Source organism: Pan paniscus, chromosome 3 (genome assembly GCF_029289425.2).
Source record: "Pan paniscus chromosome 3, NHGRI_mPanPan1-v2.0_pri, whole genome shotgun sequence".
NCBI classification, from domain to species: domain Eukaryota; kingdom Metazoa; phylum Chordata; class Mammalia; order Primates; family Hominidae; genus Pan; species Pan paniscus.
This window is the reverse complement of record NC_073252.2, coordinates 25,111,484-25,127,838: the sequence shown is the minus strand read 5'-3', so window position 1 is coordinate 25,127,838 and position 16,355 is coordinate 25,111,484. Positions and strand designations below refer to the sequence as shown.

Genomic DNA, 16,355 nt, shown 5'->3' with positions numbered 1-16,355 from the left:
TTCCAGGTGTGGAAACGAGTCCTGGGGAGTGTGTGTTCTTTTGGTCCTTTTGTTTTATGGCTTTCCCAAGGTACCTGCAGTTCATGATGAGCCCATTGCTGGATCTGCTATCTATAGTTACTGATCTTCCTCTGGGAGCCTAAACAGCCTGAGCACAGTGACTTAGCTTGTCTGGTTTTCCATTCTAATTTGGGTTCCTTCTAATGCCCCAGCCTTATATTTGCTGGTTATTCAAAGCTGCCCACTAAGAAGGATCTTCATGACCTTTTTCTCTCTAGTTTTTTGTTGTTTATTTCCAATCACAGGGATAAAAAATGGGACATTTTAACAGCTGTCATTACAGGGAATACACTTTTACTTTTTTAGAATGAGGCCAAGAAATTTCACCTCATTCTCCAACACTCCCTTCTCCCCACTTCCTAGAGTTTTCTATTGTTGTTTTGATGAGACATACATATACAGTCATGTGTCACTTAATGACGGGGTTGCTTTCTGAGAAGTGTGCCGCTAGGCGATTTCGTCATTGTGTGAATATCATAGAGTGTACTTACACAAACCTAGATGGCACAGCGTACTGCATGCCTAGCCTATGTGGTACAGCCTATTGCTCCTAGGCTACAAATGTATGCAGCCCGTTACTGTACTGAATACAAGGCAATTGTAACACAATGATACATATTTGTGTATCTAAACATATCTAAACATAGAAAAGGTACCACCACCTTTCTATGGTAGGACCACTATCATATATGCAGTCTGCCATTGACTAAAGTGTTGTTATATACTACATGGCTGTATAAGATTTTTGGCTAGAGGCAGTAAAATGTAGTCCATGTTTGTACTTGTTTAGAATCCCAAAAGCTACAAAAGATGGCACAGACGCTCACCGGAATGGCTCTGAGACTGTTCCTTGCTTCTGAACTCGTGGGCTATCTGTGGCCTCTCAGTCCCTCCAGACCATTTTAGTTGGTTCTAACTTTTGAGACTGTGCAGCTTGAGGTTTCCAGAGCCTGAGTTTTTAAAGTATGGGCTGGATAAGAATCATCTGGACCATGGGCTAAGAATGCAGATTCCTGAGCCAGGCACCAGAGATTCTGATTTAGTGGGCCTAGGCTGGAACCCAGGAGTCTGCATTTTAACAAGCATCCCAGGTGATAGCAGTGTTTTCTTTTTTTTTTGAGATGGAGTCTTATGCTGTCACCCAGGCTGCAGTGCAGTGGCATGATCTTGGCTCACTGCAACCTCCGCCTCCCGAGTTCAAGCAATTATCCTGCCTCAGCCTCCCAAGTAGCTGGGATTACAGGCACCTGCCACCATGCCCAGCTAATTTTTTTTTTTTTTTTTTTTTTTTTGAGACAGAGTTTTGCTCTTTTTGCCCAGCTGGTGTGCAATGGTGCGATCTCGGCTCACTGCAACCTCTGCCTCCCGGGTTCAAGTGATTCTCCTGCCTCAGCCTCCTCAGTAGCTGGGACTACAGGCACATGCCACCATGCCTGGCTAATTTTGTATTTTTAGTAGAGAGGGGGTTTTGCCATCTTGTCCAGGCTAGTCTTGAACTCCTGAGACCTCAGGTGTTCTGCCCACCTCGGCCTCCCAAAGTGCTGGGATTACAGGCATGAGCCACCGTGCCTGGCAGAGAGCAGTGTTTTCTAGGGTTCCTTATAGATGCCAAAGACTGTTGTGCCAGGGTATGGCAGAACTACAGGGAAGATGTCTCACCTTCAGCCAGAGCTCTGCTTCGAGCTACTTTACAAATGAGGCTTCAGCCTAAGGTTTGTCCGGCTGATAAAAATAAATAACATGGCGTAAAATTATTGGGACCTACAGAGCTTCTGCCCTTCAAATCCCAGGCCAGTGGGTCTCAGCGGAGGCCTCTGTGCCTGTTTTCTACCAGGTATCTCAGACCCAGAAGCAAGGGAGGCATTTTACTGCCCTTCACAGCTTTCATGGCCCTATTTGGACCATGCCTTGTGAGTGAAATGGCTTTTCTCTTGGACCCTAACAGAGAGCTGTTCAAGGTCAAGGAACTTGAATTTCCACTTTGAGAGTCAGCAGCGGCCCTTACCTGTTACCCTTCAATAGGCGGGATGTTCCCACGGAGCTTACCTACTGCAGCTTACAATGTCTTCATGCATGAGGATTTTTGTCCCCTAAGTCGGAAGGCATGAGTGTCTTTGGGGCCTCAGGTTTGAATCTGATAAATTGAAGGGATAAAGGTGACTGTCTTTGGGTCACCGATACTCACAGTGCTGACAACCAAGGGTGCTGATTACGGGAAAAGAACTGGAGGAACAAGGGCAGATGTGTTAAATTGTGTGTAAATGGTATTTTTCCTGTGAAATCTCAATACGCCCCTGAGGACACTGCAGTTTGGGTTTCTGAGCCACTCTCCTCTGATATTTACTCATTGGGGATTTTACTCTTGAGAAATCACTGTGGCAACAGAACCATTTTGCCTCCATGAAGACGATGTCAACGTCTCAAAATCCAGGACATTTTAAGGCAGGATTCCAACCTCATTACTGCCAGGAATAAAATTCATCCAAGGTGAAAGTGTCCTTTTTTAGAACTCAAATCCGTCTCAGAATGCCTTTTCTTTCCCCTTTGTTTTTGAAACTAAGCAATTACTTTCTTTTTTTTTTTTTCAGGAAAAAAAAATTGTGCAAATGCACAAAACTCTCTTTTTCTCCCTTTCATTTATTTGAAATTGAACTTAACAAAGTCAGTTCCTAGCAAGCACTATATATGAGTAATGCTTTTTGTCCATAAAAGAGCATTGACTCCAGTGGAATGGGAGTGCTGATTCTCGCTCTGCTTTGTGTGAGCGTCCATAATGACAAAGTACTCATGTCAGAGTGTATAATGAAACTATAAATTGTTTTCATGAATGCTCTGAATTTTGTCTTTTACAGGGCAAATTCCAAAGGTATTTAGTGCCACATTTCACATATGTGAATAATACTAGACGGTGCAATATATCCAATAAAAAGTGAAGAGTCCTATTCGGGCCCACGCTGGCCAGTATGGTGGGTCAGACTTAGGTGAGGGTGGTTCGTGGTGCAAGAGAGTGAGCAGAAGGAAGGATGAAGAAATCTCATAACTCTGAGGCAAGAATTCCAACCAGGTGTACTCAACTTGTTTGGGAGAATTCAAAATGTGGCTAAAATACTTAGCTCCTAAGATTGGTCTCTGGATGGGGAGTGCCTGCATTTGAATCATAGGAAAAGTTAAACGCATCAGGGCCATGTTAGTGGATGAATTTGCAAGTGAGAAAATAGCTGCTGGGTTTGGTGGGCAGGTGCAATCTATTGTGGTGATTTATGGTTCAATTATTTTTAATAACTTTTTGGGCATTTTTTTTTTACAATAAAAACTATATGGGCCAGGCGTGGTGGCTCACACCTGTAATCCTACTACTTTGTAAGGCCAAGGTGGGCAGATCACCTGAGGTCAGGAATTCAAGACCAGCCTGGCCAACAGAGCCTGACCATCTCTACTAAAAATACAAAAATTAGCCGGGCGTGGTGGTACGCGTCTGTATTCCCAGCTACTTGGGAAGCTAAGGTGAAAGAATTACTTGAACCCGGGAGGTGGAGGTTGCAGTAAGCCGAGATCACATCACTGCACTCCAGCCTGGATGACAGAGCAAGACTCCGTCTCAAAAAACAAACAAACAAACAAACAGACAAAAAACCATATAGGTTTACTCTGGAAACTTAGAAAACACAAAAGCATCAAGAAAAATTTTAAAACCTGGGTAAATAATTTTACTACCAAGAGATTATCGTTAGTAACATTTTAATAAAATTTTTAATAAGTATCTTAATAAAATTTTACATAATCTTATCTGGATATATAAATCCTTTTTAAACAAAATTGGAGTCCAGCTGTCTACCTGTTTACCCATTTATGCAACTTTTTAAAACGTTCTGCTTTTTAACTTATTTGTCCAAGGTTTAGGTTCTGTCACGAGGGCACTGCACGTTAGCACTGTAGAAGCCTAAAGTACATGTCATTTGCTGAAAAATGTCTCTCTCGGCACATGAGCTCTAAAAATGAGAATGGCAAAAATTCCCCATAGGATGTGTGAAGTACGGTGTGTGTTAAATGGAGGCCCATGGATGTTTTTGACCCGTTGCCTGGATTTGTTTGCTTTGCAGTACCTAGTGTGTAAGAGGAAGCTGGAGAGTAAGAAGGAAGCCCTGCTGATCCTCTCCAAGGAGCTGGACACCTGTCAACAGGAAAGGGACCAGTACAAACTCATGGCCAATCAGCTCCGGGAGCGCCACCAGTCACTGAAGAAGAAGTACCGAGAGCTGATTGTAAGTGTTAGGCTGCCCTGTTCAGCGACTTTCCTGTTCCCTGAATTAAGATATAAAGAGATTTTCACATGCTGTTTCTTTAGAAATGGTTAAATGCAAACAGTTCAAAGTGGTAAAATTTAGAAGTAAAAGTCACCACCTCTATTTCCTCGACAACCCAGTCCCACTCACAAGTTAATCTCTCTCTCTCCGTGTGTGTGTGTGTGTGTGTGTGTATGTATGTATGTGTGTATGTATATGCTTCTTGCTCTGGCATCTGTGAACATATTCATGTGTGTTTGCAGTAGGCTCCTGGCTTATCCAAGGGAGACATGTTTCAAGACCCCCAGTGGATGCCTGAAACCACAGATAGTAGGAAACCCTACATATACTGTTGTTTTTTTAATCTGATAGCCAAACCAGCTCCTAAGTGACTAGCGAGTGGGCCACATAGGCATCGTGGATACCCTGGATGAAGGGGTGATTCACATCCCAGATGGGATGGAGGGGAATGGTGCAAGATTTCATCACACGACTCAGAACAGCATGCAATTCAAAATTTATAAATTATTTATTGTTGAAATTTTCTATTTAACATGTTTGGACCATGGTTGATCTCAGGTACCTGAAACTGAGGACAAGTGGGGACTACTGTATGTGTGACTGTTTACTTGTTAATTTAATTATATAGAGTTCTTTAAAAAGAGGATTCATAAGTCTACAGTAATACAGAGGCCACTAGCTACAGGTGGCTACTTAGTTTTAAATTAATTAGAATTAAGTAAAATAAGAGACTCTATTGCTCAGTCTCAATGTCACATTTCATGGGCTCATGTGACTGATGGCTAGTGTATTGGACAGTGTATACAGACAGCATTGCCATCCTTGCAGAGAGTTATATTAGGCCAAATGCAGTGACACACCTGTAATCCCAATTACTTTGAGAGGCTGAGATGAGAGGATTGCTTGAGCCCAGGAGTTTGAGACCAAGCTGAGCAACATAGAGAGAACCCTTCTCAAAAAAAAAAAAAAATTCATGGAGAAATAAAATAAATTCCAATTTTATTTTTAAAAATAATAAAACATGCTGTTTTCCCTCAGCACTTTATTTTGGACATCTTTCTAGGCCTACAGATCTAACTCATCCAGATTTGAATCATCCAGATTTCTAGGCATACAGATTTAACTCAGTCTTTTTTTTTTTTTTTTGAGACGGATTCTTGCTCTGTGGCCCAGGCTGGAGTGCAGTGGCGGGATCTTGGCTCACTGCAAGCTCCGCCTCCCAGGTTCATGCCTTTCTCCTGCCTCAGCCTCCCGAGTAGCTGGGACTACAGGCGCCTGCCACCATGCTCGGCTAATTTTTTGTATTTTTAGTAGAGATGGGGTTTCACCTTAGTAGAGATGGAGTTTCACCTTGTTAGCCAGGATGGTCTCAATCTCCTGACCTCGTGATCCGCCCGCCTCGCCCTCCCAAGGTGCTGGGATTACAGGCATGAGCCACCATGCCGAGCCTTTAACTCAGTCTTTTAAGCAGTTGCATGGTAATACAGAGTATGGACATATCCATAATTTTTGTAACCTTTCTCGTATCCTGGGCTTTTTTATTTTCTCTAGGTTTTTATATGGCAAAACGTTTAAGATGCAAATGATACTGAAATGGAGAATGCCAACTGCATAATGCTAGTTTTCATTCTTGCTGCTTTTGAGGCAATCTCTTTTTTAAGTGGGACACTATTACTGACATTTAACTATCTGTGCTGGCATTATTAAACTGCCCTGGAGTAGAAATAGAATAGAATAGATTCCTCAGGTTAAAATCGTGTTGACTTATATGTGGACAGCATCAGATATTATAGTGCTCATTTAATGAGCATTCACTTATTCACCTGAGATATTTGTATTCCCTGATGTGGCACAAAAGGGAGAGGAATCGAATCCTTTTTTTTTTTTTTTTTTTTCTGTGAGACAGAGTCTCACTCTGTTGCCCAGGCTGGAGTGCAGTGGTGCAATCTCTGCTCGCTGCAACCTCTGCCTCCTGGGTACAAGCAATTCTCCTGCCTCAGCCTCCCTAGTAGCTGGGATTACAGGCACCCGCCGCCACATCTGGCTAATTTTTGTATTTTTTTAGTAAAGACATGTTTCAGCATGTTGGCCCAGCTGGTCTCGAACTCCTGACCTCAAGTGACCTGCCCACCTTGGCCTCCCAAAGTGCTGAGATTACAGGCGTGAGCCACCACGCCCGGCCAGAATCCTTTTAAGGCAAAAAAAAAAAAAAAAAATCGAATAGGACTAGAAGTTCTCAATGTCTTCTTAACTTTGAGCAAATACTGTCCCTCCCAACATTGATTGTTCTACCCACAGAGAAAACTCTCTCTTTCTCTGTCTCTCTCTTTCTCTCTCTTTTCCTCTCTCTCTATATGTGTATGTGTGTCCCCATCACTGTTCCTTTGGTTCTAACTGTTTAAAAGAGGAACTCAAACCAAATGAAATATTATTTCAGTTTAGGCTGTGATCAAAAAGAATTTTGACAAATCCAGTTTTTGTGTTCAAACAATTTTAGGAAATATATAGATTTGGTCCTAATGGGAACTGATTCCCTAGAGGTTTTTCCAAAATAACTCTGGTTCAGTTTGTAGTTATTTTTTTAAAATATATTTGAGCTTGCTTCAGCACATTACTGGCTGCAGGGTGGGGAGGGTGGGGAGAGTCTACATTTAGGTTCATAATTTAGTTCAACTTCTTGTTTCTAAGTACATCTATTTTTTTGAAAGAGTAAAATGCAGCATTTGTTTCTTTGTAGGATGGAGATCCATCACTTCCTCCTGAAAAAAGGAAACAGGTAAGACTTATTTCTGATCTCAGATTTTTTTACTGATACCTTGCAGCAATTGGGAGGATCAGGGAATCTCAAAATGTAGAGAACTTCCTTTAATTTCCTGGAATTCTTTCTGTTATTGGGAGGAGTGGGTAGAGATTCCAACTGCAAAGAGAAATTCGGAGTGGAGTGAAGGAAACCCAGTGAAGTCTGGTTGGGGGAGGTACACCAGTTGACTGCATTCCCTTTCTTGTTGGGAATCCTGATGGGAGATAGAGTTGAGGGCACATGGTTACAGGACTTGAGCTACCTACTGTTCAGTGGGCACGTGCTGTGGGCATATAACATTTGGTGGGTGCACACCGTTCTGTGGGTGCATACTGTTCAGTGGATATATACTGTTTAGTGGGTGCATACCATTCAGTGGACACATACCCCTTGGTAGGTGCATATCATTCTGTGGCTGTATACTCTTCTATGGGTACATACCATTTGGTGGGTGCATACTGTTCTGTGGGTGCATACCATTCTGTGGGTGCATACTGTTCTGTGGGTACATACCATTCTGTGGATGCATACCATTCAGTGGGTGCATACCATTCGTTGGGTACATACCATTCTGTGGGTGCCTGCTGTTCTGTGGGTGCACACCATTTGGTGGGTGCATACCACTTGGTGGGTGCATACTGTTCAGTGGGTGCACACCATTCTGCGGGTGCATACCATTCAGTGGGTCATACTGTTCTATGGGTGCATACTGTTCAGTGGTTACATACTGTTCAGTGGGTGCATACCATTCAATGGACACATACCACTTGGTAGGTGCCTATCATTCTGTGACTGTATAGTCTTCTATGGGTGCATACCATTTGGTGAGTGCATACTGTTCTGTGGGTGCATACCATTCTGTGGGTGCATACCATTCTGTGGGTGCCTGCTGTTCTGTGGGTGCATACCATTTGGCGGGTGCATGCTGTTTTGTGGGTACATACCATTTGGTGGGTGCATACTGTTCAGTGGGTTCATACCATTCTGCGGGTGCATACCATTCAGTGGGTCATACTGTTCTATGGGTGCATACTGTTCAGTGGGTACATACCATTCTGCAGGTGCATACCATTCAGTGGGTGCATGTCATTCTTTGGGTGCATGCTCTTCTGTGGGTGCATACCATTTGGTGGGTGCATACCATTCTGTGGGTGCATAATATTCAGGGGGTGATAGAAACCGTTTGGTGGGTAAATGCCATTCCGTGGGTACATAATGTTTAGTGGGTGTATACCATTTGGTAGGTACATAATATTTGGTGACTGCATGCCATTCTGAGGGTGCATACTGTTCTGTTTAGGTTCTGCCACTTCACACTCTTAAAAGCCATCTTCCATTAAAATTCACATGCCTTTACTTTCTTTTCTCCTGCACGGTGGCCAACACTGTTTATTGACCAAACCAATGGTTTTACATGCACATTTTTATCATCAAATCCTTATATATATGTGGATCTGCTTCTTAACTCTCTGTTCTGTTCCTTTGAGCTCCCTGAAAAGTCCTGTGGTTCTACCACATTATTCTTATTGTTTTGCCTTATAATACTTCTAATATCTTTTTGGGCTAACCTTCTTCACTTTGCTCTTCCTTTTCAGAGGTTTCTTATATGTTACTTTTCTCAGATAAAACCTAGAAACATTTCATCAAGTTCTTCTCCGATCCTTCTCACACAAATCCTATTGGTATTTTGATAGGGGTTTTGTTAAATTTATAGATTAACTTGCTGTCTCTCTCTCTCATAGATAGATATGTTCTGTGGCTTTATAACAAAAAAAATTTACATTGACTAAGAAGAATCTGATGAATTCCAGTAAGTCTGTTAAGCTGCATTCTTACAGCTCTAAAAATACAAGTTCAATGACCTAAACATTGGCTTTGTAGCATTTAAAATGGCATTAAGTTTCTGTCCCTTTAGGATTGAGAGTGTGGTGGTGGGAGCTTGGGCTCTGCAGCCTTTCTGCCTGGGTTGGAACCACTGAGTCACTCTCTCTTATACATGTATTTATGAGAGAGAGAGAGAGAGAATGAGAGAGCAAGCTATTTTCATATATAACTTTGTTAGAACTTTCCTTAACTTTATAGTTGTTCTGTACTGACATGCCCTAAATGACGGCTTTTTATGGACTTGAAGGGAGTCCAGATGATGATGATGTTAATGCTGTGTGTTTCCCGTTATAGGGAAGCCTCTGTGCCTGAGCAGGACTTTGAAATGGGTGGATGCAGATAGCAACCCAGGAATGATTTGCTCTCTTCCCAGCTGTCATGGCTAACCCAGCATCCTGCTTGTGCTCATTGATGCTGTACCAGCACCACATGTAAATTCCTTGATTCCATGGGGTCATTGCCTTGAGACTTTTTTATGCTGGTGAACAGTTTGCCCAACACACACACATTTATCCTCAGAGACCAACTCAGTCCTACGGTTACCCATTCATTCATTCATTCATTCAGCACTCTTACTTATACGCTCCCTTCCTATCTTACAGGATTATTTTATAATGCTCCAGGTTTGATCTAAAGTCACATTTTTCTGTGATGCTCATTGACTTTTTTTCTAAACAAAATGTATAAATTTATCTTTTTTTTTTTTTGAGGGAGTCTCACTCTGTCCCTCAGGCTGGAGTGCGGTGGCGCTGTCTCAGCTCACTGCAAGCTGTGCCTCCTGGGTTCACGCCGTTCTCCTGCCTCAGCCCCCCGAGTTGCTGGGACTACAGGCACCCACCACCATGCCCAGCTAATTTTTTGTATTTTTAGTAGAGATGGGGTTTCACCGTGTTAGCCAGGATGGGGAAATTTATCTTTAATGTTTAAAAATTGGAGTTCTTAATCTTGAATTGCCAGGTGTTTTGGGTTTTGAGGTTTCGGAGGTTATAAGCAGCACCTTTGCTGCTATTTTAGAGTTTGTTAGTATTCATGAAGGAGTTTTACAGTTTTAGGGGAATTCACATTCCACAACTTTATAATAAAAAATTTATATCAACTGAAGAGAATCTGATGAATCCCAGTAAGTCTGTTAAGCTGCATTCTTACAGCTCTAAAAATATAAGTTCAACGTCCTAAACATTGGCTTTGTAGCTTTTCATATGGCATTAAGTTTCTGTCCCTTTAGGACTGAGTGTAGTGGTGGAAGCTTGGGCTCTGCAGCCTCCCTGCCTGGGTTGGAACCAGTGATTGCTGCACGAGATAGGATGCTTCAGGGTGCAAGTGACAAATTCTAAACTGCTTGAACAATAAACGAATTAATTACCTTACATAGCGAGAAGTTCATAGGTAATGTGGGCTTTAAGTACTTGATGGTTTATGGCTTCATGAAGTTGTCATGTACTCATTCTCTCCACTGTGCCAAATTTAGCAAGTAAAAATACAGGGCACCCGGTACATTTGAATTTCAGATAGGAATGTAGAAAATTGTATTCTTTTTTAAGTACAAAAGTGTGTGCCATGTGATTTTGGGGATAGGCTTATATTAAATTATTATTCATTATTAATCTAAAATTCAAATGTAACTGGACATTCTGTAGTTTACCTGACAACTCTACCATTTTGCCGACTTAAGCACATCAGCTTCCTCTTACATTTAGTATCAGCTTCCTTCTGTGTCTGGTTCCCCTCAAGAGAAGCAGAAAATGCAGCCATGGAAAATAAGTCCTCCTCTCCAGTCTGGCTGGGCCAGTGTAGGACTTGCTCCCATTCCTGGTCTAATAGCATGCACCAGGGGGCTGCTATACACTCATCAACTTTGATTCATCACTTCGGATGGAAGAGCTGTTAGGAGTTAGCAGTGATGTCCACTAAACTAATTGTGAGGCTTTGGGAAGGCTCCTTTGAGTGTCTTGAGTCTCAACTTTCTCATCCATAAAATGGGGATAAATATGTACCCACTGCATAGTGTAGCTGTCAGGATCAAATGAGACAATGCAAGTAGAGGCCTCAGTACGGTGCCTGGCATAAGGTGAGCATCCATCAATGTGCAGTGCCTGGCACAAGGAGAGCATCCATCAATGTTTCTCACCTGCTGCTCCTCCTTGTCATCTCTTTTTTAAACAATTGTATGTTAGCAGGTTAATTCTGTCCAGCACAGCTCTTGGCTGTCAACAGGACACACTGCCCTTGTTGGGACCCTTTTGGTTGCAGTTGCCACTCAAAGTAGCTTGCTCCAAAGACAGGTTCCAGCTCATAGATTATGGGAAGAGTTGGTTGAGCAGCCCTCGTGGGAGACAGAAGTGCAGCTGGGCCCCAGCAATAGCCACAGCAGGGCCCAGGAGCCCAGGCCTCTCCTCAGCTCTCATCTTCTTTTCTGCACCTGCTTCCTCCTCAGAAGCGGAAGCGTGACTGCCAACTGCAGCTGGGATGGAACCCCTACACCTTTGGCCGCTAGAAAAAGGCTGCTCCCAAGTTCCAGGCTCGGGCCAATGGCCTGTTTCAGGGTCAGATGGGCATGATCAGGCATGCCACTGATGAAAGGCAGCTCCTCCCACCACCATGTAGAGGGGTGCGGGGTAGACAGTGTCATAGCCATCTGCCTTACATGCCTTCTTAAAACAGTCGCAGGAGGACAGATCATAGCAATCGCAGCCGGTGTCATTGAGTGCACACTCTTACCAAGCGCTGGCTGCTGTGCTGGACATTTTGCTGTAGATGACCTCATTTAACTCTCACATAGCCGTGTGCAGTAGATACTATTCTTGTTACTGCCATCTGATAAAGGAGAAAATTAAAGCATATAGAGCTCAAGGAAACTACCCAAGGAAATAACATAACGAACTGGTGATGGAGCCAGAGCTTTGACCCTCTGCAGTCCACTCAGAGCTCACGCTGGTAACTACCATGACTCAGGGAGCACCCATGGGTGTGTCTGTAAGTATCTGGACAGGAGGGGCACGGGGTGAAAAAAGGCGGACCCAGATCCCTGAGCTTGGAACTTGCATTGTAGCAAAAGTGACCGTCCTTTCATCTTACCCAGGACCATTTCCATTGACACCTCTTGTCTTGGGATCATTTCTATTAGTGCCCCCTTTCACTCCCCAAGGTGTCTTGGTTTGGACCAATAATATAGTTATTATACTAGAGATGCTACGAACAGACAACATACAAAATAATTAAAATATATAGGTTGTTAAATGGTAATCAGTGCTAAGGAGAGAAACTTATAGTCCAAAATTAGGGAGGGAATTCTGACTTATTAATGGGTAAACAAGTGGGGAAATAGCTCTAGGAGTTGGAAAAAAGAAGACTCTTGTCCCTTAAACATATTTTACATTTTTATTTACTGTTAGTTTATTTAAGCATGTGATTGGTTTTAGGGTAGGTGGTAAGGTGTCCTCTTCGTAGTTCAGCATGGGGAGGAAAATGCAGCATTAAATTTTTTAGGGGCTGGTTGTCATGAAACTTTCCGTTTAGCCAGAAGCAGAAAGCTTTTGTTTACATGGGCAAGTATGGAAAGGGAGAGGCACAATTAGTTTCTAAACTGCGTCACCAGCAGGAAGGGGATCGAGGCACACACCCTGAGATGGGGTCTCCTGTGTTATGCTAAATATTTATACCAAAGGCAGAACAGCAGGGGAAGTATTTACCTCTCCAGCTGCAAAGCAAAGATACCTTGTATAAGCGGAAGGCACTGGAACAAGAACCAGCTGCCGAGTTAACAGGTGGAGTTAACAGATGTGACGGGGAGGTCACGAGATGTATGTATAGGAAAAGGAGAAGACACCACAATGAGCGTATTATTGCCCACTGGCCTTGAAGCTGTGACTTTCGTTTCTTGACCCAGAAGGTTGAATTTCTGTGATCTGAGCTTACTGGGCTCTTCTCCTGTTTGTTTCAGAAGGAAAGATTGCAATGATCGCCCCTTGTTGGATTTTCTCCTTGATTCAGTTCCGTTTCTCTGGACCAGTGGTTCTTATTCTCTTGTGAATCAGTGATACCTTTGAGGATCTGTTGAAAGCCATGGGCCTTTGCTGTAGAACATGCCTGCAAAAAAATTTGCATTCAATTTCATGGAGTCACAGACCTACAGCCATTCTATAGATCCTTGGTGTTCCATGGACCACATTTAAGAGCCGCTGCTCTAAATGTATTGATGGTTCTTCTCAAGTATAGTTAGAAAACAATACCACATTCTTAGTCTTTGAAACACTTTGTATTTTTCAGAGACCATGCATATATGCATGCCTGCATGTAATCTCCCAGCATTCTTCTGAGGTCACACTGGGAGATATGTCTTTCATAAAGGCACAGGGCAGCATCACAGTTAGCAATAAATAAAAAGAACTTAGATTCTGGCATTTAATTGCATGGATTCAAGTTTAACCTTTCCACTTGCTGACTGGGCAAACTGTGTCACCTTTCAAAGACTCAATTTCCTCCTGTTCATAGTGGACATGATATTGAGATGTGTTTGTAAAGCTCTTATGAGGCACTGATGTGGCGGTATTTGTGATGCTCATTGTCTGTTAGTTGGAGAGTGCTCAATGAATATTGGATATTTTTAATTTTTCCTGTGACTTATCCAAGGACATATAGCAGGTTAATGGAGGAGGCTTAGATTCCAGACCCCTCTAGCTTGTAGTTCGGTGCTGTAGTTCAGGCTTTTTGTTCTATATTCGATTCTTAGACTGTTTGAGCTGGGAAAAACCGTAGTCAACATTCAGTCCAGCCCATTTTGGAAGTCTAAAGATTAAGTGTCTTGTTCAAAGCTCTCTGCTTAGGAGTGGTAGAGAACCAGAAATTGAGCTAGGAATTTTTACCTGCTAAGCCAGTCTTCTTTCCTGTAGCAACCAATATATATGCGTGTGTGTGTGTGTGTGTGTGTGTGTGTGTGTGTGTGTGTGTGTGTATATATATATTTTTTTTGCTTTTTGGGTCTTCGCATTAAAGGACAGATGATAACTTTTACATTTGTAGTTCTAGAAATATAGTTGTTGAGGCTTTCTTTTGGAACTCAGAATCCTTTTTAAAACAACGAATTTCCGATGGCAAATCATCCGTTAAAGAAGCTGTGAAGAAATTGAGACAACAGTGATTGCACTAATAGCTTCTCGTGGGATATTGAAATGAAAATTTCTTCTTGTGACTTCAGGCAGAAGTGTACACAGAGCGCCCCTTTGCACTGCAGTGAGAGATCACCAAAAGATCTCCCATGACCCTTTAAATATTTTTCTTTTGCTAAACAAGCAGTTCCTGCAAAGCAGACAAAGGGGCATTTAAATTATCTCGGGTTAATTTTCTTATAAGACGGGATTCTTCGAGGTCACAGAGGTACATTTTCCCGGTGAAAACTCCTTGAATAAACAGTCAAACACATCTTTAAGATCTTTGTCTTTTCCTATTTTGATTTCAAGCAGACATACCACGAAAGGTATCTCTCATGGTCCAGGAGGGAGCTGTTGCCTTCTTGCCTCTAAAAAGTGATGGCTTATTTAGACAGTGACACGCACCAAGATGACAACCCTGGAAAAATCAGAGCATAGAGTGGCCCTTTGTGGGATGGGAAGGAACCTTTCATTTCCATAAAAAGTCTCCTTGGTCAAGCTTATTTTAGTCTCCTGTGACTGCAAATCACAGTGACTTTGTATATATGTCCTGGTTTGTTGCTCAGAACCTAAAACTTCCTTCAAAGATCTCAAGTGCTTTGAGATGTTTCTTTTTATATCACTTTGAATGGTATGATTTTTTCATTACACCAGGGAAACTAGGAAGAAATCCCAGGTCCTGTCCCTAGGAGCACTCCCAAATCATAACAACAGCAACTTTATTGTGAGGACTAATGCACCTTCCCATAAGCCCTTTCAATCCTTGAAACCATTTTGTAAGGAAGGTGGAAGCACCCCCCGATTTATAGATGAGGAAATTTAGGCTCAATGAGTCTAAAGAACTTGGGAGCTATTAATGGAGTCACTAAGTGGCAGATGCAGAATCATAATGGCCAAGATGAAGCAAACATTTATTTAAATAGCAACCTCCCAAGCCTATTCAAAAGCATTTGCCTGTGGGGCCTGGAAATGCATTCATTCACAAGTGTATTTTGAGATTACGAGGTGGCAGTAGGCTGCTAAGGTCTCCTTGCACAGCCAAAAAATATGTACGAATAAGCTCTCGGGTGGTTGTTCTTTTTGTAACTAAGAAAGCTGTCGCTGTAGCAAAGGTCATCACTTTGGCAGTTGCTGTGAATAGGGGGCCCTTGCTAAGCAAAGCAAGTTTCACTCTATTACTATTAACACAGGAGTCACCATCAGACCAATGCAGCAGAGTAGAAATTGCAATTAAATTTGCTGTCAATCACGCCTCTCAAGAACCCCTGATGTTTCATCAAACATTTTTTTAAATGTATTCTTGCTTAATCTAGTACTTTCCTATATTGAAGGTATGGATTTAAGGGTCTCAGAGTATCAAACTTTTTAATACCATGTAAAAATCTGGTCTCTTTTTCTCATTCTCTTTTTCCTTACTTTTCTTGAGAAAGTGCCTAGGTCAAGGGCTTGCATGTCTGTCTGCGTGTCTGTCTCTCTCTTGTTTTCTTCTAATTTTTGAGTTCCAGTTCTGATTTATATGTCTTCAGATTGAGAGGTCTGTTACCAGACTTCCTGGAATACATCATTTTTATATTATGGCGTAGAATAACTTTTCCATGGGGAGATTACATATACAGTCATTCCTCAGTATACAGAGGGGATTGGTTCCAGGAACCCCGTGTACACCAAAATTCTCACATACTCAAGTTCCCCAGTCAGCCCTGCAGAACCTGTGAATACAAGAAGTTGGGCCTCCATATCCATGGGTTTTACATTCTGTGAATACTGTATTTTTGATCTGTATTTGGTTGAAAAAAATTCACACATAAGTGGATCTGTGTGGTTCAAGCCTGTGTTGTTCAAGGATCAACTGTATTTAGTAAATTCTGAAGATTTGGGATGACTTTGTAACTGTCCAGTAGGTTCATTTTGCTCACTGCCTAGATAGAGCCAATTTATCAAGACAAGGAAATTGCAATAGAGAAAGAGTTTAATTCACGCAGGGCCAGCTGAACGGGAGACCAGAGTTTTTTTATCACTCAAATCAGTCTCCTTGAAAATTTGAAGACTAGGGGTTTTCAAGGATAATTTGGCAGGTAGGGGGCCAGGGAGTGGGGAGTGCTGTTGGATCTGAGATGAAATCACAGGGAGTCGAAGCCGTCTTCTTGGGCTGAGTTGGTT

General features: G+C 42.3%; 1 protein-coding gene across 6 annotated transcripts in view; it reads left to right on the top strand.

Moving 5' to 3' along the window:
• Positions 1-16,355, top strand: part of CCDC149 (coiled-coil domain containing 149) — a 110,880-nt gene that overhangs the window by 33,554 nt on the left and 60,971 nt on the right. For all 6 annotated transcript variants that reach the window (XM_034958379.4, XM_034958380.4, XM_034958378.4 and 3 more), the window contains 2 exons: positions 4,161-4,322; positions 7,102-7,140. In XM_034958379.4, coding sequence (XP_034814270.1) covers positions 4,161-4,322; positions 7,102-7,140 — 201 coding nt within the window. The remainder of the gene's footprint in view (positions 1-4,160; positions 4,323-7,101; positions 7,141-16,355) is intronic.